Genomic DNA, 19,285 nt, shown 5'->3' with positions numbered 1-19,285 from the left:
CGTGTCATTGGGCGCACACTATTTACGTGGAATAATATAGTGTTGTAAAACTTGCCATATCGACACAGTATTTACGTAATTTTAGCATTTAGTGTGGACATACAAGCGCACTAACGATTAAGATTGGGTGTTGACTGTTGGGTGCATGGGGCTTTGCCGTACTAAAGCAAACACTATTCAAGTATTCAAGTGACGTGTCTGGATTGGCCAAAATGATGCCAATCAAAAGCCGTTTCATTGATAACACCCATGACGACGACGACGCTGTCGGCCGCCGAGCTGGAGATGAAGCTCATGGTCACCAAGACGCTGGAAGCGCAAGGTGTCCTAAGCCACATCAAGGTTTCTAGTCGATTCGAGTTGATGGTGTTCGACTAACTTGACAGGCGCAACTCCGAGCTGCTGTCATCAAGGCGCTGCACGACACGTCGCCGTCGCCGTCCATAAGCAAGGCGCACCTGCTCAAATCAACCGAGACGCATCTCGCGCTGTGTGTGATCGCCGAGTTTCTTCGGCAAATGGACCTCCACGAGACGCTCTCGGTCTTGTCGGCCGAAGTCGAGGTAGTCACCCGTGCTCTTCCTACTTGGTGAACTTGGCGCTCAATTGCATAGAGCCCGCTCTTGATGGACAGGCGGACGCTCGCCAAAGAGATTGGTGTGCCCGACGCCTCGGAGAAGATTGCTCTGCTTCTGACAGCGCTCGCCCCACGGGCGCCATCCAGTGTCAAGGTACCGTCGACAACTCATATTGCCGGCAATTCGCCCAGCTCTACCAGGACCCACCAAAGACGACGAGCGCCACAATGAGCGAGCGCGACGACGACGAGCCAGCACCGTCCTTTTTTTCTGCGATGCAAAAGCAGTCGCTGCCAGTGCGCTCGGCCGAGCCGCTCGGTCGATCCCTCGACGACGCCAAGGCTGCGACCACAGTGCTCAAGAACGAAGACGACGACGATGAAGTCGAGAGTGAGGTTGAAGTCTCTATCGGCGATGTGAGCGAATCGTTTGAAGACAGCAGCGCGTCCCGCGACCCGCCCAAGGTGCGAATGGCTGCCAACTACATGTAGCGCGAAGTTTCGTGTGCAGGCAACCGAGCAACCTAAACCGTCCCCAGCGACGCTCGAGACGTCCGACGACGAGTATACGTTCATCTCACAAGCCACGCCGCAATCCCGCATGTCGTCCCTGCCGCCTGTCGCGTCAAGCCAAAGCCGAGGCCGCTATGACGCCGACGAAGACAAGGACGACGACAAGGACGACGATGATGACGAGAAACCGTCAGTAGCGAGGCCGACCGTGACAAGTGCCACAGCGAGAGATGACGATGACGACGAAGGGAACGCTGCGGACGAAGTTGTTGCATCGACGCCGGCAAAAATCGTGATATGGTGCTCTGTAGGAAGCGCGTCTGTCGTCACTGGACGCGACGCTCAAGGCGATGGAAGCTGAAGACGAGACAGGGACGCTAAAGCAGCTCAAAGCCACGCTCCAGCACGAGCTCGACGTCAAGAGCGACGACGACCAGTACGGCAGTGACTTTGAAGAAGACTTTGACGCCGAAGAAGACATTGCCAGGTAGAAGCACATGTCTCTCGAGTGTTGTTTGTCATGCAAAATGGGGTAGTGACGTTGAGGACGACATGGACGCGTCCGTGGCCGAATCCCAAGACGAGGTACTTTTATGAGACATGAAGATAACTTTGACGACAGAGATATGACCCTAGTCGTTCCAAGCTCCGGCGTCCGACAAGCGCGTCCGGAGCACCGATGTGCTCGACGACTACGATTACGTCGAGACTGTTCAAAAGCCATAAGTGTTTAGTGGATTACTCATTGCTTCGCATTGTGGTTCTGCAAACTCTGACGCGAGATGATGCGCGGAAGTGGGTACTGAACCGTGTTGACCGTCTGCTTGTTCTTGGTGCGGTAGGCCTCCAGGAGCATCTCGGACGCCGGCGACAAGCCAAGGACGTGCCGACGGCAGCTGCCGTACGCTGCGTAGAGCAGCCAGAGACCTACGCACGGGTAAAAGATAAGTGCGTCGAGCGACGCCCGGCACTGCGGGTCCAACGTCAGTGCAAAGAGCGGGCAGTCGTCGCACAATACGGACCCTGGCGCTGCCGCGTACGTGTGCTTGGAGCAAGCAGCGCAGGCCGTGGACCCCGGCGACGACGTCACCGTGTTGATACTGCACGGGGTGCAACTCAGCGCACCTTGTGTCGCCGAGAACGACCCGGCGGGGCACCGATGGCAGTCGCCACGGGCCCAGAACGTGCCAGCCAGGCACGGCGCGGGCTGCATCGAGTCAAAAAAGCGCAAGAGGTCGATGGACGGGAGGACGTTGGGCCAGCCGTGCGGTTGCCACAGCAGTCGTAGGATCCACGCCACTTGCCCCGACGCGACAGGCAGCGCAATCGTGTCGAGCACATCGTCCAGTGTCAAGAGCGGCACGCACGATGTGAGCACGACGCGCACGCTGACGCTGTGGTTGCCAGCGTACTGTGTGCCCCGGGGTGCGAATTCGTTTTCGAGCACCGACAGGATGATTGGCGTGCACTGGAGCTCCAAGAACGTCCACGCAATGGCGACGAACGACGCAAGCTTCTGTGCGTTTGCATCGAGAAAGGACGCGTTCACGGGCAGCGTAAGCAGCAGCTGCGGCCACGACGTGTTCTGAAGGACGTGGCCCACCGATGGTATGGTGCACTGCACCGCACCCGGTAATGTCGATGTCGTGTTGGTGGGGCAGATCGCGCAGGAAGCTTGGCCGCTGCGGTCGGCAAAGGTACCTGGGACACAAAGATCCGGGCGTCGGGCGCCAGTGGACGCCATGCTAGTGCCCACGGGGGCGAGAAGGCAAGTGGTGCTGCCGCGACGAGGTGCGTATGTACCAAGACCGCAGAGCTCGCAGGTTCTTGCTTGATCGACGGCTATAGCGGTGCCCGATGCGCAGGCTTGACATGTCGCGAACGAGCCGTTGTTGAAGGTGCCAGCGGTGCACGGTGCGGTCGTGCTGCGGTTGACCCAGCCCCAGCCGCTGGGAGGCTGAGCAAGGCACTCTGCATTGCCAACGCCGTCGGCGACAAAACCGGTGGCGCATGGTAAGCACGACACGGAACCGACAGGCGCAAACGTCGACGACGGACACAGAGTGCACTGCGTCGTCCCGGGCGATGGAGCGGCAGCGCCGGCGGGGCACGGCACACACGTGCCGCCGTCCGAGGAAAAGGTCCCTGGCGGACACGGGACACAGGCGTCGGCCGTCAGCGTCGATGTCGTGCCAGGTGCGCACGGGCGACACGCCGGTGCGCCAGTGACAGACACTGAACCGAGTGCGCACGGTGTACACGCTGCGGCACCCGTTGCATTGGCAAACGTCCCAGAGGTACAGGGCGAGCAAGCGTCAGCACCGGGCGGCGAAAACGATCCGACGTCACAGACAGTACACGCTTGGTGGACGAGCCCATTCGAGTACGTGCCCGATGGACAGAGCGCGCAAGTGCCATCGGCCATGACGGCACTGCCGTCACCGCAGACGCATGCCATGTCACCCCAGTCGTGGCCCGGTAGGTCGGGCAGCGGGCAACTAAGGTTGGCGCCGAGCATGACAGCGTCCGCGGTGAGCAGCGGTGGCAGGCGCGGGAGTCGACCGTAAACGTGCGAGTTGTTGGCGATCGAAAAGTGCTCGAGAAGGTCCAAGTCGCCCAAATCGGAGGGCAAGCGCGTTGTGAGACGGTTGTTGCTCACGTCAAAGTACGTCAGCGCCGAGATCGAGTTGCTGTCGTGGCGGCCCCAGTCGCTGAGATCGGGTGGCAGCGGTCCGCTGAGTTGGTTGAAGGCAACATCAAAATGCTCCAAGCGGGGCAGGCGCGCTGTCGGGATCGGTCCGTCCAAGGCGTTGCCGCTCAGATCCAAGTACCGGAGCGTCGTGCTGTGTAGCAATGCTGGTGGCAGCGGTCCATGTAGCTTGTTGTTGCCGACGTCGAGCAGCTCCAACGGCGGGATCTCAAGCCCACGCGGGAGTGGGCCACGTAGAGCGTTGCCGGCGAGGCTGAGCTCCTGGAGCTTGGGCGCGTCGGCAATCGCGGCTGGCACATCCCCCGAGAGGTTGTTAAAGTTGAGGTTGAGGACTTCCAGGTCCGGCAGCAAGGGAACCCATGTCGGGACTGTCCCCGAGATCGTGTTGCCTTCCAAGTTCACGAGCTTTAGACGCGCGAACGCTGAAAAGTCCAGATCTAGCGTGTTGCACACCAGCGCTTGGTACGGCAGCGCGACGCCGACCACCGAGACAGGGTCCGTGAATGGGTCGCACGTGATGCCAAACCACGGGAAGCGGTGCGGAAGCGCGGCCAGCGTCGTTAAGTTGCTGGCCTCGAGCAGCCGCCCGGTGCACGGATGCGTCGTGACGTTGGCACCGCAGCGGCCATCGCCCGTGCACCACGTCTGAATGACCGCCGACGAGGGCTGCGTCGCGCACTTGTCGTAGAGCTGGACGAGCGCCGCGAGCTCCGCGTCGTCAAGCCGAAACAGCGGCGCGGCCATCGTCGTCGGCGCCAGGAGCCACGTCGCGAGTCGGCGCATGCGTCGGGCAAGCCAGAACCTGTAGAATGGCCCAGCGCACAATGTAAAGCCAACACAGGATTCTGCATGAGCGTGTAAAGGCCTAGCCGCTTCTGTATTCACCACAACGCCGCAATAGGATGTCTAGGTTGAGGCCGCTTGGGGCGGGTCCACCGGTGCGTCTTCGATCTTCTTGCCCAACAGGCGTTCGGCGAGCGCGCGGTCGGCAAATACTTCAGGGTGGATAAAGTAATGCTGGTCCTTGGCCTTGAAGTTGATCATCGGGTGGTTCGACACGTCGGGGGACGCGACGTCGCTTAGGAGGAACTCGGTCCGCTTCTTGCGCGCGAGGAGGTTGAGCGTCTCGACCGCGACCGTCTCGGAGCTGCGGTCGACCCACATGCGCAGTACGTACGGCTTGAAGAGAAAGTGGAAGAGCGACGTCGTACCAATGCCAAAGAACTAGCGTAGCAGATCGTTGTGGGTTCAAGGACGGGGCAAGGACGTACCATGACGGTGCCGCACATGGCCCACTAGACGCGCAGTGACGACATCAGATCCTGCTGTATATGGCTAAGACGAACGTACCTGGCCAACGAGCGACGCCGTGACGTTGCCGTAGTAGCAGCCGGCGGGCATGCCCACGCTCGTGAGCACGCAGGACGTGATGGACACTGCCTTCATGGTCGTCACGGGCTTGATGAGCGGCGCTTCGTACACGAGCTCAAACTTCTTCTCTTCGGGCGCAGCGCTAAAGAAGCGGGTGGGCGCATGGAGTGCGGCCTTGGGCAGGCGCAGCGCCGACGGCGCAACGCGGAGACGCAGCAGCATCATGATCAGTGGTGGTGAAGTAGGAAAGCGCACTTGAGCGGATACCTGGTGGGGCCAAGAAATGTCTGCATACAAAAATCAAATACAAGAGTAGGGGGACCCATTCAAAGTAAACACTGTTTCAAATTCTGTTTGAGAATGTTCCGAGACTGAGGCCGAGACCGAACAGCGCAGCGCCGAGCGGGTCAGAACGCTGCGCGTTTGGACCATGAGTACACTAGTACTATTGCACAAAGGGGTGTCATATTTTGAGCAAACTTGCATATACCTGAAGCAGGGAAATGAGGTTGCGTGGGCGACTTACGACTGTGAGTTGCTTCGACCAAGACGCTCGAACGTTGATGTCGTCGGCGCATCGCGCATATTTTGCAGCCTACTCTGCCTCGAAGCGTTAATTGCGAGGTATTGAACACACATTGCTGTTTATGTAGCAAAAACATCCTCGAAGTTGGTATAAATAATTTCTGAGGCCATTGTTGTGGATGTGCTGGATGAAACGGCCAGCATTTGCATGACGTGGCAGCCTCTTGTCACAGCGTATCCTGATTATGAGGTCCAGCACATGACGTCTGAGCTCGCTGACAAGCGGTGAGGGGTGGATCCGATGGCTGTGCTGTGTTGCTTTGGCATGAATAGCCAAGTACGATATCTCAGGCACGAACTCCGCTGTGCAAGCACCAACACGGCGTCCTCATACCACAAGCTTCGAAATTGCAAAAAGCATCAGTACAGCGAATCATATCGAGCTGCAACGGATGCGAGGTGATTGACGGCTTGGTAAAGGCGCTTCAAAGCGGTGGCGAGGTTGTGATTGTGACGTTTTTCCTGCGTATCCAACGGCAATAGTGTGCACTGGATTGGTCTTTCCAAACCGTCAGGCCTTCCCGCAACGATGAAGGGAAAACATTAGCCACCGCCACGAGACCGTTCTCTGCGAATAGATAACATTAGATGAGCCATTGTTGAAGCTAGCGTGTTTCGTGTTTGGTTTCGGAGCCGCACGGGCTATCGCCAAGATGGAATCCGTGTTGCCTCCAAGATGTATAGTTGACTGGCTTTGGTGGTTGCTTGCAGAGCGTATTCGAGCGTAGATGCCGAGATCTCGAGCATCAGCGATATCGGACGTCGCCTTGTAAAGGCTGCGAGGTAAAAGCTAGATGGAAGTGGGAAAAACCTGCCAAAGTGTTTTTACGACAAGCGCAATGGCATCGCGACATTATCGAAAACACCATGCTCTACAACAGCCAGTACATCCAAGACAAGGAGGCCAAGCGCCGCGCGCGCGAAGAACAGCTCTTCCGCGAGACCTACCCCGCTCTCTACGCCACCGAGCAGCGCCGCAAGGCCAAGGAAGCACGCACAGCGGCCAAGCTGGTGTCGAGCCCCAAGCCGCAGCCCAAGAAGACACCTGTGGTCCGGCCCGCAACCAAGCTGGTGGCCAAGGCGACCAAGCCGGTGGTCGACCATCGCAAGAAGGCAGCCGCCGCTGCTACCACAACGCCAGTGCCAGTGCGCTCGACTGCGCCTGTTCCGAAGGCTGCAACGCCACTCGAGATTGCACAAGCCCGGATCACAGAGCTCACGACGAAGCTCGCTGTGGCCCAGCGGACCATTGACGAGCAACACGCCACCATTGCACGTCTCCAACAAGCCACCGAACCTACGACGAAGACCCTCGACGACGCAACAGACAGCATTCCAAGCACCTCGATGACATTGGCGCCAACACTTGTGGCTGATTCAGCCGCCGCCCAAGCTGACACCGACGCACAGAGCTCCGAAAGCAAGTCGCCAATGGCGCTCATGCAGCAAGCGATTCTTCAGCAAGCTCCTAGTCTGCACCGCATTCCTCGGACAGGCAACTTCCTGCACGCGCCGCCGCTGCTCTGGACACCAGACGAGCGCGTTGCAGCGATCGATACGCTGGTCCGCGCCATCACAGCGATCGAGACGGGGCAGCCGATGGTTCACGAGCCATACTTGGTCCTCGCACCTTGTCCTCCGGGGCGACGGGACGTGGCGCTCGAGTACGAAGAGACCTTGCTGCGCGGGTTGCTGGCGAGAGCTCATGAGTTAGGCCTTCTATAGGTAGAGTACACGTAACATAATTAGTACAGTTTCCATTCAAATCCAAGCAAGCGATTACACGCGATTAATTTGAGGTTTGAGAGTACATTGTTGAAAGTTGGGTAAATCCAGTCGTTGGCACTGTTTGCGCAGGTACATTACTGTGGTCCTGGGCTGTCGTTCTTGCTGGACTGCGGCGCCGCCACGCGTCGGGTGGCTGCCGACCGTGCACGACAGAACTTGCCCGCTCCAAGCAGAAGCTCGGACCAAGCACGTCATTGCAGTCGAAATCATTGCCCCTTTGGCACCACTACGTTGAAGCAGCATCGACTACTAAACGCTGGATTTCTACCTTGAATGATGGTCACCATCTGGCCCTTATGTCGGCAGTGGGTGCTGCCGTCAAGCGATACTACTGATACTCTGGTACTAGCTCTCTGTACTCCAGATTTATAAAGTGTGCGAGCATCTCTCTCTTTCCAAGGTACACGATCGTCGCTGCTTGGCGCCGGTCGGCGTCCACCTTCCGAGCTCTGGTACGCGCCACGGTAAAGATCGGTGCTGTGTCGCACACATGGCTTGTGCCACCGGGAAAATTCCGGCTTTTGGCCGGTCCGCAACCAAGTTCATTTTCAGATTTGCTTCAAGATGACCTCGTCGACCAAGCTTCGCGCCGGCCTTGTGGGTTTTGGCACCGCCGCCCAGTTCTTCCACATGCCGCTGCTGCTCTCGAGCGGCCGCTTTGAGATCACGCACGTCATGGAACGCTCCAAATCGCTCAGCCGCGACGCGCTGCCGTCGGCGACCATCGTGCGCTCGATGGCCGACCTCGTCGCGGCGCCGATCGACGTGGTCGTGATTGCGACGCCGACAAACTTGCACTTTGAACAGGCCAAGATTGCGCTCGAGGCTAAGAAGCACGTGGTTGTCGACAAGCCCATGTGCGTCACATCGGCCGAAGCGAGCGTCCTCATCGAGACGGCCCGCGCCAACAGCGTTGTCCTGACCGTCTTCCAGAACCGCCGGTGGGACTCGGACTTTCTCACGGTGCGCAAGCTGCTCGAGAGCAAGACGCTCGGGGACCTCTCGCACTTTGAGGCCCACTTTGACCGCTTCCGCCCGTCGCTCAAGGGTAACTGGAAGGAGAGCGCGGACGTCGGTGGCGGCGGCCTTCTCTACGACCTCGGTGCGCATCTCGTCGACCAAATGCTGACGCTCTTTGGCCCACCGACGAGTATTTCGTGTACGCATCTCGCTAAGTGTCGACCATGGAGCTCATGTCTTGAATATATGGTTAGCTGACGTCCAGAGCCAGCGCGAAGGCTGCAGCAACGACGACTACTTCCGCCTCGAGTGTCAATACCCGGGCTTGCTCGTCGTGCTCACGGCGGGTATGCTCGTCGAGAACCCGACGCCCAAGTATACGATCCGCGGCGCGAATGGCTCGTTCATCAAGTATGGCGAGGACGGGCAAGAGACCGCGCTGCGTGCGGGGCGGACGCCCTTGACCGACGGCGACAGCTGGGGCCACGAACCAGAGGCGCACTACGGCGTCCTTAAGCGTCCCGGCCAGCCGGACGAGCGCGTCGTGAGCGAGCCGGGCAACTACAGCGCCTACTACATTGGCCTCGCCGACACGATCCAGCACGGTGCGGCGCGGCTCGTGCACCCCGAAGAGTCGGCAGCCGGCATTGCGATCCTCGAGAAGGCCAAGGCAGCGTTCTTGGTCGCGCAGGCGTAAGACTGTGCGACAATAAATAATCTAATACTCTGAAAACAAACTAGTTATCGGTTAAACTTAGTTGGTGCTATCCGAGCGGGCTTCGAGCAATGAGCTCAACTCGTGCATCTATCGAATGCCAAAAATCTCAGCCGTTGGACGCAAGGTTAGTAGGAATACCTTGGCGACGGCGACTTCGAGCAGTTGACGATACGTGGCATTGTCAGCGCGAAGCTGCTCGATTTCTCGCTGCAACTATCGCAGCCATGAAAACGATGTGTCCACGCCGTCGTTCAAAAGCTACCGCGTCCAACTCGTGCTTGGGTACGGTTTCAGCTGTCGGCTCCTCGCTGAAAAAGCATCAGCATCTCGTAGAGCTTGGACCACTCGTCACGTACGTGTCTTCCTCGTCCATGCTGTTGTTGTTGTTGTTGTCATCGTCCAGATCCTCCTCTCGACCGTCGGCATCGACGCTGCTTGCAACGTCGGGACGCGCGATGCTGGGCACGGACACGAGACGAACCAAATGGTTGCCCGAATCGCACACGCCAAGAAGCACTTGATCTGGTTTCGCATACCGTCCTTGGAGCGTGCACACGCCTTTGGGCAAGAGAAAGGGCGGCTCGACGCCTTTGGAAAACACTTGGCTCGGCGCAAAGCTCTCGATCGTCACGGTGCGCACCCAGCTGTAGTAGCACCGGTCGTGGCTTCGAACGACGCCGCCGAGTTGACGCAGGCAGTTGTTGCCCTTGTCGGCGACAAAGATCGACTCGTCCGGCGCGACGCAGAGACCCACGGGTTGGTTGAAGAGGGCGCTGTCGCACGCGCCGTTGATATGGCCGCTCTTGGGCTGCCCCGCCAGTGTCTCGACAATCCACGCGCCAGCGTCTTCAGACCACGTCAAGACGCGGACGCAGTGGTTGAACGTATCGGCAACAAAGACTTCACCGAGAGGCCCGAGCGCGAGACCACTGGGGCCGCGAAAGAGGGCCGTGGGCCCAACGCCATCCGCGTAGCCGGGCAGTGGGGTGTTGGACGACGCCGACGACCGCCGCCCCACCACTGGGTTGGGACCAAGCGCGCGCGCGCCGCCCGCGATCGTACGCACACACCACTGCCCGTGCGTCCGGTGGATCGACCGAATGCAATGGTTGCCCGTGTCAGCGACAAGAACGCTATGGTCCGCCAGCACGACAAGACTCGACGGGTGGTGGAATGCGCTACTCGCCGCGAGACCATCGACAAGCCCTTTCCGCCCCGAACCCGCAAAGACGCCAAAGTCCATGTCCTCCAGGAATGCGTCGGGAAGGAGACCAACCTTGATCATGTGGTGGCCGGTATCGCAGACGTACAAGAGCGTGGCGTCGAGTCCCAGGCCGCGCGGCGCCAGGAAGGACGAGTTGCGCAGGGCGTGGACGCGGAACCCGCCCTTGTCGTCATGCGCCGCGAACCGCAGCGTGTTGCTCTACGAATACGAGAGAATAAGGTGGTGACAGAGCGTAGCGTAGTACTTGGCAGTCGGAGACGACGAGGGTGCCATCAATCAAGCAACCGAGAGCGATGGGCGTGTTGAAGGTGGCGACGGTGGCCTTGCCGTCGCCGCAGCCGCGCTGGCCGCTGCCGCAGAGCACACGCGTTGCATCACGTACCGTCTCGCTCCGGCGGCGACCACCGCTGGCATGGCTGTGCCTCTGGCATGGTCGGTGCTGCATCGCAACGGTTCCCAAATGCGACAATGTGATTGGTCCCTTTGCGATCTTTTTGTGGCGCCTGTCCAGGACTTCCAAGCAAGTGCTCCGAAGCTTTCCGGTCGGTCGCATCATTCTTGCACTGGCTCCGCTATTTGCTCGTTGAGTTTGCGATCTCAGGGTTGAGACCTCGCGACCTCGAGCAGTGACGACGAGTGATACACACGCATGATACCACGGATCTAATCCAGCGAGGATCCTCACAAACCGCGCAGCACTGGTACATCCATGCAGCAAGTCGCAACGTCCGGTCGAAAGCTTACGTAACGTTAGTGGAAGTGGAGGCATCACTGACCACTCACTCTCTTCTGATGAGTCTCGCCCTTGGCCTCTCTATCATCAGCCGGATCCAAATGAACCGGATCGTTGCCAGCCTACCACAGGCACCAGCTGGCTGCTCTCTCCACATGACACTAGCACCCACCGAGCGTCGTACCAAGGCAACGAGGTGTCGCTTTCCCAGCCCAGCTCCAACCGCGCGATACCGAGCTTCTACTTGCGGTGACGAATACAGGGCAACGTTATTGCGCCAATATCGATCAACAATTTCGAGGCGCAGCATTACCGGTACCTGGTGGCCAAACGAAGCGCCAAATGATCGGTGTAACACACGGACCAGGTGGTGCGGTTGTGAAGCTCCTTAGCCAGATTGCCTTTTCCGTTGCCCTGCATGCACATCGCCGCCGCCGTCGCGTCGCTACTCCTGGCGCCCGCCGCCGCCGCGTCGTACCGCAACGTCGCGTACTTTACCGAGTGGGCGCCCGAGATGTTCAACTACAACGTCAACGCGCTCGACGGCAGCCGGCTCACGCACATCAACTACGCGTTCGCGCTGCCCGAAGCCGACGGCAGCCTCCGCTTCACCAACGCGTCGGCGGCGTTTGGCTCGGCCGTCGGTGATCCGACGTCGCTTCAAGGCAACTTTGGCCAGCTCATCGCCTTCAAGCGGGCGAACCGCCAGACCAAAGTGTCGCTCTCGATCGGCGGCTGGGGCAACGGCGACGCCTTCCCCGGCATTGCCGCGTCGCCCTCGCTCCGCGCCACCTTTATCGCCAACGTTCTCGATGTGCTCGTCAACCTCGGCCTCGACGGCGTCGACTTGGACTGGGAGTACCCGACGGGCGCCACCGACACGGCCAACTTTACCACGCTCATGCGCGAACTCAAGGCGGCGCTCAACCAGCTGTCCTTCCGCGCCGAGCTTACGTTTGCGGCGCCCGGCTTTGACAATGATTTGGGGCCGCACCTCGCAACGCTCTGCACCATCGTCGACGCCATCAACCTCATGACGTACTACACTCGATGCGATGTGTGCACTAAAATCGACTGTAGGTATGACTTTTCCGGGTCGTGGAGCCGCGTGTCCGGGTACTCGGCCAACTTGTATACGGACGCCAAGGCGCCGGGCGACATGAAGCTCTCGGTAGATGCTGCGGTTCAGTACTATCTCCAGAAAGGTTGTCCTGGCACCAAGCTCGTCATGGGTCTTCCGCTCTACGGCACGTCGTTTGAGAACACGCCCGGACTCTACCAGTCGTTTGCGACGCCGACCGTCGGTGACAACGGCGCCGCTGGCTCGTGGCGCTATAAGAGTCTTCCGCTGGCCGGCACGACCGAGCAAGTCGACACGACGACGATGGCTACGTACTCGTACAACCCGTCGACCAAGATGTTGATCACGTAAGCATCCATCTCGCCAAGGATGGACAAGTTGTCTGACATCGAAATGTAGGTACGACGGCCCGGCTACGATTGCTGCCAAAATGCAGTACGTTCAAAAGTACAAGCTCGCCGGCGCCATGTTCTGGGACGCATCCGGTGACGCGGACGCGGGCTCCGCGCGGTCGCTCGTCTCGGCGGTCGTCTCGAACCTCGGCGCTGGCAACATGGACAGCGCGCAAAACACCATTACGTACCCGACGTCGATCTACTCGAACGTTCGCAACGACGGTCGCCCGACGCTGCAGCTCTACACGTCCCGCGGCCTCGCGATTTCCGAGTGGAACGGCATGCTGTACGCCAACACGCCCCGGCACAACCTCAACGAGCGCTTCGAGTATGACGCGACGACGTATCTCCTCAAGTCGCTCAGCGGCAACGCCTGCCTCGACGCCTACCCTGATGTGTCCAAAGCGGCGGGCTATGCGCTTCATACGTGGAGCTGCGACGCGTCGAATGGCAATCAGAAATGGAAGATCGACGCCCAAAACCACCGACTCGTGCATGCAACGCACCCGAATCTGTGCGTCGACGTCGACCCGAATGACGCGTCGCACGGAGTGCAGGTCTGGCAGTGCCACGCGCTCAACAACCTCAACGCCAACCAGTGGATTGGTCTCCCGACCGAGCGCGTCACGATCGCCAACAAGCAGCGCGTGCTCGCGGGCAACGCCGATGCTGGCACCGTCGCGTTTGCTGATAGCACCAACCAGCACTGGATCGTCGATAACGTGCACCAGACGGTCGCGCTGAGCACGACCGGTCTCTGCCTCGATGCGTACCAGGGCTGGAACGGCGGGGCGGTTCACCTCTATTCGTGCAGCCAGAGCAACACCAATCAGAAGTGGACGTACGACAGCGCGACGCAGCAACTGCGCCACGTCAAATTCTCTGGCTTTTGCCTAGACATGGGTAGCGCGTCTGGTACCAACCCGCATCTGTGGTCATGCCACGCCGCCAACAGCCCGTACATCGGCCTCCAGCAGTTTACCTACGCGTCGGTCGACTATCCCTTTATGAACTAAGTTCATCCTACCATCCTACTACAGACCTGCAATCGCAGCGGGTTGAATACAAGTACTTTCCTTCGATGTCGTTGATATGTCGTTCCGTGGCGGCAAGTACCCAGGCAGGTCTTGGATTGCCCAGAGGCTGTTATGCGCTCTGAGAGTGCCACGTATTTTTGTGCGCTCCGAGCGTGCCACGTATTTTCCGATATTATTTTGGGTGGCGCTATTTCTGTCGCCTGCGTGAGCGTGATCAAGGGTCCATAAAAAGCTTATCGCCATGAGCACGACCGAGGCGTCGCTCTCGATGAGCGACTGGGTCGTTCGGGGCTTCGGGATCACGGCACTCGTGGCGCTCTCGGCGGTCTTTTCGGGCCTCACGCTCGGGCTCATGTCGCTCGACAAGATTGGGCTCGAAGTCGTCATTGGCGCGGGCGAAGACGAGGGTGCGACGCCAACAGAGAAGCGCCATGCCGCCGCCGCGCGCAAGATTGCACCGATCCGAAAGAACGGCAACCTTCTTCTCACGACCCTTCTGCTTGGCAACGTGGCCGTCAACTCGCTGCTCTCGATCCTTCTCGCCGACCTCACGAGCGGTACTTACGCTCACGTTTCTTTTGTAATCAGGCGGGTGGGGTAGGTCTTCTTGGCTTTCTTGTGTCGACAGCGCTCATCGTCCTCGTTGGCGAAGTCATTCCGCAAGCTGCGTGCTCCCGCCACGCGCTCGGTACACTTGCGATTCTAATTCCAAGTGAAAATGACGGGTCCTTTCGTAGCCATCGGTGCCAAGTCGGTGCCGTTCGTTAAACTGATCATTGCGCTCTTCTACGTTCTGGCCAAGCCCGTGAGCGCCGTCTTGGACGCGCTTCTCGGTCAAGAAGTCGGCACGCTCTTCACCAAGCGAGAGGTGGGTCCGTTCCGTCATCGCTCTTGACGAGCGTCGACCGTGTAGCTCTGGAAGATGCTCGACATTCACGTCAAGCGCGACTTGATTGACGACGATGAAAGCTGGATCATGTACGGCGCGCTGCACTACAAGAGCCAACCCGTGAGCGCGATCTTGACGCGCATTAATGATGTGTACATGCTGCCATCGACAGCGCTCCTCGACCGAAGTACGCTGCGGGACATTTACGCCAAGGGGTTTAGCCGCGTGCCAGTCTACGGCCGCTCGCGCAACGACGTGCTTGGGCTGCTGTTCATCAAGGACCTCGTGTTTGTCGACCCGAATGTATGCTTTCTCTATCCAATGACATATGTGTACACGAATACTAGGAGCCGATTTCGGCGCTGCACTTTGTTCATATTTTCGGCCGTGGTATTCACCGCGTCTGGCCCGATACGAACCTCGGGGACCTTCTCAAGGCCTTCAAGATGGGCCATTCGCGCCTCGCCTTGGTGCAAGATGTCAACAATGCGGGCGACGGCGACCCGTTCCTGGAAGCTGTCGGCGTCGTCTCGCTGGAAGACGTGATTGAGGAGATTTTGCAAGATACGTTTCGCAGCGAAGGCGATGTCAGCGGTATCAAAGGCTGTCAACAGACAAAAAGACAATTTTTTCCATATTTGTAGACGGGCGCAACAAGACCATGGCGTGCCGCGACGTCGATCCTTCCGCGATCCGTCGACTGCGCGTCGGCTCATCCGACGACGTTCTCGATGACGACGACGACGATGACATGTACTTGACGGTGGAGGAAGCCAAGGACTTGGCAACCCACCTCGTGGCCAACCAACCAGTCTTTCAGCTGCGGAAATCTGGCGGTGAATCTGAAATCTGCGTTGTGGACGGCGCCAGATTCAAGTGTGGTAGGCGACGCACTGACCATGGACGATGTGAGCAGTCTCTTGATGAAGTGCCGCCTCGTCGAATATGGCCGCGAGACGGCCCTCGGTGTCCGCATGTACTCGCCGTCGCAGGTCGCAAATCACTGCGTTGTTGTGATGGAGGGTTGCGTCAAGGTCACAACCGGACGCCACGGTGCGCGCCAGTGCCTTTTCTGCTCTTGGGTAATAAACTGACAGGCAAGTGTAGGGCTGGCGATTGAAATGGACGTCTGGTCGGTCCTCGGTGCCGAGAGCCTTGTCGTGCCGGCCAACACACACGTCCCGGACTTTACCGCGGTCGTGCCTAGTCGGTGTGGGAAGATTCTCTGCTTGCAGATCACCCACGTCGACTTTCAGCACATGCTGCACCCGAATGTGAGCTTGCACCCGCGTCTTGTCAAGGCCACGTCGACCCCCCGCGTGCGGTCGAAGCGCTTTGCGTCGCCCAAGCACACGGCTCAAATCCATCCGGTGACTGCCCCAGCGCCCATTCCTAGCGACGAAGTCAAAGTGAGTCTTCTTCAGGCCGACAGCATGGACGAGATGCAAATCGCGTTCGAGTGAGGACGCTTCTTTGAATACACTTAGACTCCACAACATAGACACCACTTTTGTTTGAAACGGGTTGGGAAAGAATACATGGCGTGGGTGGCGGGCGAAATGACGTGGCAAGCGCAGGGCGTAGAGCCGGTGTAACTTGAAGTTGGAGATTCACGCGACCAGAAGATTCGAGGGAGCGGCAACCTCGGACTTGGTGCGTCATGGATCCTGGGTACATGACGCTTCATCACAACCGTACAATTGTAGGAGCAGTCAGTGCACGTGCTTCCAGACTCCTTAAACATGGGCACAAGAGCTCCACTCGCCTCGCATAGTGCTTCGGGTATCTCGAGCGCATTTTTCTTTGCTGTGGCAGAACAAGCTGCGTTCGTACACCGATCCTCTTCAATTGCAGTACCGTAGTAGCATCAACCACTGCCGCCTGTGCTGACCAGAACTCGCGATTTGCTCCGAAAGTCCCGCGTGGCAACAGCTCGCACCGTGCCCGTAGGTGATGGACCTGTAAGTACTCGTCGTACTCAGATGCGATGTCGCAAAAATCGTACGACCGTGTCCCTCCTTCGTGCGACGCGGCGGTCGTCGCATGGACCTGGCGGCTCAAGCCTCGTTGAATGGGCTTGTTCAGTGGGGCTCGTTGGTTTCCTGCAGCCCATCTATGTACTACTGTGCACCGTGATTGCTCTGGCGCACACTCCGCGACCGACAAATGACACAACCGGGGGTATTTCGAAAAACCTCCGACAAAAGCGGGTGCTTCAAGGAAACCTCATGTCAAGTTTCCTGCACACGGCCTTCGATGTCGATGCCACCGCGTCCGTTCGAGCGCCGGCTGCAAGCATGCAACCATTGCGCGCGGGCGACGCACCCTGGCCTTCTGCCGGCACGAGCGAATAAGATGATGACGACGTCATTGCACTTGCGACCTTTTCATTGCATTTTCGAGACTCCCTCGGTTTACGAACCTCTTCCATACTTTGGCACCTGTTCTTCCAGCATCTGATCTTGCTCTTCCGCCATTTTGCATTTGCCCCGTCGATGGACACCGCTTCGAAATGTGGCAGCGCCGATAGTACCAGTAGCTGGAGCGACCTCGAATGGACGCTGCGCATCGGGTCTATCGTGCTCCTCACGTGCCTCGCCGCGCTCTTTGCCGGCCTCACGCTCGGCTACATGTCGCTCGACACCAACGGGCTGCAGATTGTCATTGACGCCGGCGACGACCCGGACGCGACACCCGAAGAGAAGAAGAACGCAGCGTACGCGCGCAAGATCGCGCCGATCCGCAAGGACGGCCACCTCCTTCTGACGACGATGCTGTACGGCAACGTCGGCATCAACTCGATAATGGCCATCGCGATGGCCGACATGACCAACGGTCCGTCCTTTCTGGCTGCTAATAAGTTCTGACGTATACGGATAGGAGTCATCGGGTTTCTCTTGACGACGGTGATCCTCGTCATCTTTGGCGAACTCATTCCACAAGCCCTCTGCTCGCGCCACCCGCTGTGTACGCTTCTGCCACTGCCGATTGTGGGGCTCATGGATACGATCTTATTCGGTAGCCATTGGCGGCAAGTCGGTGCCGATCGTCAAGTTCTTCATGGTCATCTTCTACATCGCGGCGCGGCCCGTTGCATCGATCCTCGACTACTGCATTGGCCATGAGATTGGCGCTGTCTACTCGCGCACCGAGGTTCGTCGTTCTTTCAATGTATCGAGTGGACCGCACATGCGTTGCAGATGTCCAAGATGCTCGAGATCCACGTCAAGCAGAAGATGCTCGATGCGGACGAGACCGACATCATGAAGGGTGCAACAACTTGTCTATGCTTATGATAACTAATGTCGTCAACTAGGTGCCATGTATTTCAAGCGCAAGGCCGTCGCGTCCGTCATGACGCCAATCGACCGCGTCTACATGCTGCCCGTGACCACAGTCCTCGACTTGGAGACGATCAAGATGATCTACCACACAGGCTACAGCCGCATTCCAGTCTACGGGAAGGACCGAAACGACGTCGTCGGGCTCATCTTTGTCAAAGACCTTATCTTCGCCGACCCGGATGTACTCTGTCCTCTGTCTTCGCAAGCAATGACAAAGTGTGCTTCCTAGGAAAAAACAACGCTGCTCAACTTTGTCCACGTCTTTGGCCGCGGTGTGCACCGCGTGTGGCCCGACTCGACGCTCGGTGAAGTCATGCAGGCGTTCAAGGCCGGCCGGACGCACTTGGCGCTCGTCCATGACGTCAACAACGACGGTCCGGTACGTCATATGACGTCATTGGACAAATTGTCCTATCGATGCTAGGGCGATCCGTATTACGAGACCAAGGGCGTCGTGACGCTGGAAGACATTGTCGAAGAGATCCTCCAAGATAAGATCTATGACGAGAGTGATGAGATTGGTATGACACCGTGACCGTCGCAGACTCATAAAGAAGATGGCGATAGACCCGGAGACGCACCGCAAGAACCGTCTCTCGCACCGCAGCTACGACCCGGGCATGTCGCACCTCTTGGAGGGCAAGCAAGAAGTCAAGTACCTCGCGCGCCCCGAGGTGCATTTTGCTTTATCCGAGGACAACTTGTCTCACGGTGCTCCCGTAGGCGGAAGCCCTGGCCAAGCACCTCGTGGCCAACGACCCCGTCTTCTCGACCGTCGACAACAACAGTACGTACCTCCTCTGATCCAAGCCTTTGCTCAAGTAAACACGCAGACACGCCGCTGAGCGAGTCGCATTTGGCGGCGCTCATTCTGACCAAGTGCCCCGTGCTCGAGTTTCACACGTCGGACGCGCCCCACGCCGACCTCTTTGTCGAGCACAAGGTCACCAACCACGCGCTCATCGTGCTCCACGGCCACGTGCGCGTCACCGCCCGTACTCGCCGCCTCCCCAAAGATACATTGGCTCATGTCTCTGGTGGTGTAGACGATGGCGAGGTCACGACCGCCGGTCTCTGGTCGGTGCACGGCGCCAACGCGCTTCTGGTGCCCGATGGCTCGTACGAGTCGGACATCACAGTCGAAGTACCTTCCGACGTCTACGTGCGCTGTCTGCGCATCTCGCACTTGGACTTCCAAGCCACCTTGTACCCGATGCAAATCGCGAGCGACGCCAGCGTCCTCCAGCTGCGCCGCGTCGAAATCAAGAAACCCCGCGTGCACAAGTCGTACCACGCCACCGACGACCTCGAGATGGCGCTGCCGAGCCCAGCGCCCTTCCGCGGGTTTGCGACCGACCT

General features: G+C 58.9%; 9 protein-coding genes across 10 annotated transcripts in view; 6 read left to right on the top strand and 3 right to left on the bottom strand.

The window, feature by feature from the left end:
* Window positions 1-238: 238 nt before the first annotated feature.
* SDRG_06269 lies at window positions 239-1,845 on the top strand (the record flags this gene model as incomplete). Of its 2 annotated transcripts, none has more annotated exons than XM_008612037.1 (8): window positions 239-342; window positions 387-563; window positions 615-731; window positions 770-1,042; window positions 1,089-1,355; window positions 1,402-1,577; window positions 1,627-1,675; window positions 1,727-1,845. In XM_008612037.1, exons 1-8 carry the CDS (start codon window positions 250-252, stop codon window positions 1,814-1,816), a joined length of 1,242 nt encoding a protein of 413 aa, XP_008610259.1. In that variant the 5' UTR covers window positions 239-249. The 2 variants fall into 2 exon arrangements, with proteins under 2 accessions (XP_008610259.1, XP_008610260.1); XM_008612038.1 differs by having other exon boundaries at window positions 250-342; window positions 779-1,042; window positions 1,727-1,816.
* On the bottom strand, window positions 1,810-4,583 carry SDRG_06268 (hypothetical protein; the record flags this gene model as incomplete). The annotated part of the gene is made up of 1 exon (XM_008612036.1): window positions 1,810-4,583. The coding sequence occupies one exon, from the start codon at window positions 4,581-4,583 to the stop codon at window positions 1,833-1,835; it is 2,751 nt and encodes a 916-aa protein (XP_008610258.1). The 3' UTR covers window positions 1,810-1,832.
* Window positions 4,584-4,650: 67 nt separating this feature from the next.
* On the bottom strand, window positions 4,651-5,423 carry SDRG_06267 (hypothetical protein). Its single transcript, XM_008612035.1, has 3 exons — window positions 5,151-5,423; window positions 5,072-5,095; window positions 4,651-5,024 (listed from the first exon to the last, which is right to left on the bottom strand). Exons 1-3 carry the CDS (start codon window positions 5,394-5,396, stop codon window positions 4,707-4,709), a joined length of 588 nt encoding a protein of 195 aa, XP_008610257.1. The 5' UTR covers window positions 5,397-5,423; the 3' UTR covers window positions 4,651-4,706.
* Window positions 5,424-6,623: 1,200 nt separating this feature from the next.
* On the top strand, window positions 6,624-7,485 carry SDRG_06266 (hypothetical protein; the record flags this gene model as incomplete). The annotated part of the gene is made up of 2 exons (XM_008612034.1): window positions 6,624-7,420; window positions 7,482-7,485. The coding sequence occupies 2 exons, from the start codon at window positions 6,624-6,626 to the stop codon at window positions 7,483-7,485; spliced, it is 801 nt and encodes a 266-aa protein (XP_008610256.1).
* Window positions 7,486-8,101: 616 nt separating this feature from the next.
* On the top strand, window positions 8,102-9,254 carry SDRG_06265 (hypothetical protein). The gene is made up of 2 exons (XM_008612033.1): window positions 8,102-8,703; window positions 8,759-9,254. The coding sequence occupies exons 1-2, from the start codon at window positions 8,109-8,111 to the stop codon at window positions 9,199-9,201; spliced, it is 1,038 nt and encodes a 345-aa protein (XP_008610255.1). The 5' UTR covers window positions 8,102-8,108; the 3' UTR covers window positions 9,202-9,254.
* Window positions 9,255-9,258: 4 nt separating this feature from the next.
* On the bottom strand, window positions 9,259-10,892 carry SDRG_06264 (hypothetical protein; the record flags this gene model as incomplete). Its single annotated transcript, XM_008612032.1, has 5 exons — window positions 9,259-9,309; window positions 9,361-9,435; window positions 9,485-9,530; window positions 9,579-10,645; window positions 10,692-10,892. 5 exons carry the CDS (start codon window positions 10,890-10,892, stop codon window positions 9,259-9,261), a joined length of 1,440 nt encoding a protein of 479 aa, XP_008610254.1.
* Window positions 10,893-11,516: 624 nt separating this feature from the next.
* SDRG_06263 (hypothetical protein) lies at window positions 11,517-13,738 on the top strand. Its single transcript, XM_008612031.1, has 3 exons — window positions 11,517-12,218; window positions 12,261-12,608; window positions 12,661-13,738. The coding sequence occupies exons 1-3, from the start codon at window positions 11,599-11,601 to the stop codon at window positions 13,670-13,672; spliced, it is 1,980 nt and encodes a 659-aa protein (XP_008610253.1). The 5' UTR covers window positions 11,517-11,598; the 3' UTR covers window positions 13,673-13,738.
* Window positions 13,739-13,934: 196 nt separating this feature from the next.
* Window positions 13,935-16,045, top strand: SDRG_06262 (hypothetical protein; the record flags this gene model as incomplete). The annotated part of the gene is made up of 8 exons (XM_008612030.1): window positions 13,935-14,250; window positions 14,295-14,381; window positions 14,431-14,561; window positions 14,607-14,885; window positions 14,930-15,176; window positions 15,227-15,418; window positions 15,468-15,635; window positions 15,690-16,045. The coding sequence occupies 8 exons, from the start codon at window positions 13,935-13,937 to the stop codon at window positions 16,043-16,045; spliced, it is 1,776 nt and encodes a 591-aa protein (XP_008610252.1).
* Window positions 16,046-17,077: 1,032 nt separating this feature from the next.
* The window catches only part of SDRG_06261 (hypothetical protein), a gene marked incomplete at both ends in the record, with an annotated part of 2,798 nt that continues 590 nt past the window's right edge, over window positions 17,078-19,285 (top strand). The window contains 11 exons of the mRNA XM_008612029.1: window positions 17,078-17,417; window positions 17,463-17,549; window positions 17,605-17,735; window positions 17,783-17,852; window positions 17,899-18,107; window positions 18,156-18,305; window positions 18,351-18,447; window positions 18,494-18,600; window positions 18,650-18,713; window positions 18,760-18,921; window positions 18,973-19,202. Of these exons, the coding sequence (XP_008610251.1) occupies window positions 17,078-17,417; window positions 17,463-17,549; window positions 17,605-17,735; window positions 17,783-17,852; window positions 17,899-18,107; window positions 18,156-18,305; window positions 18,351-18,447; window positions 18,494-18,600; window positions 18,650-18,713; window positions 18,760-18,921; window positions 18,973-19,202 (1,647 nt within the window). The remainder of the gene's footprint in view (window positions 17,418-17,462; window positions 17,550-17,604; window positions 17,736-17,782; window positions 17,853-17,898; window positions 18,108-18,155; window positions 18,306-18,350; window positions 18,448-18,493; window positions 18,601-18,649; window positions 18,714-18,759; window positions 18,922-18,972; window positions 19,203-19,285) is intronic.

This window comes from Saprolegnia diclina, assembly GCF_000281045.1.
Source record: "Saprolegnia diclina VS20 unplaced genomic scaffold supercont1.17, whole genome shotgun sequence".
Classification (NCBI taxonomy): Eukaryota; Oomycota; class Saprolegniomycetes; order Saprolegniales; family Saprolegniaceae; genus Saprolegnia; species Saprolegnia diclina.
This window is presented reverse-complemented; position numbering and strand designations above follow the sequence as displayed.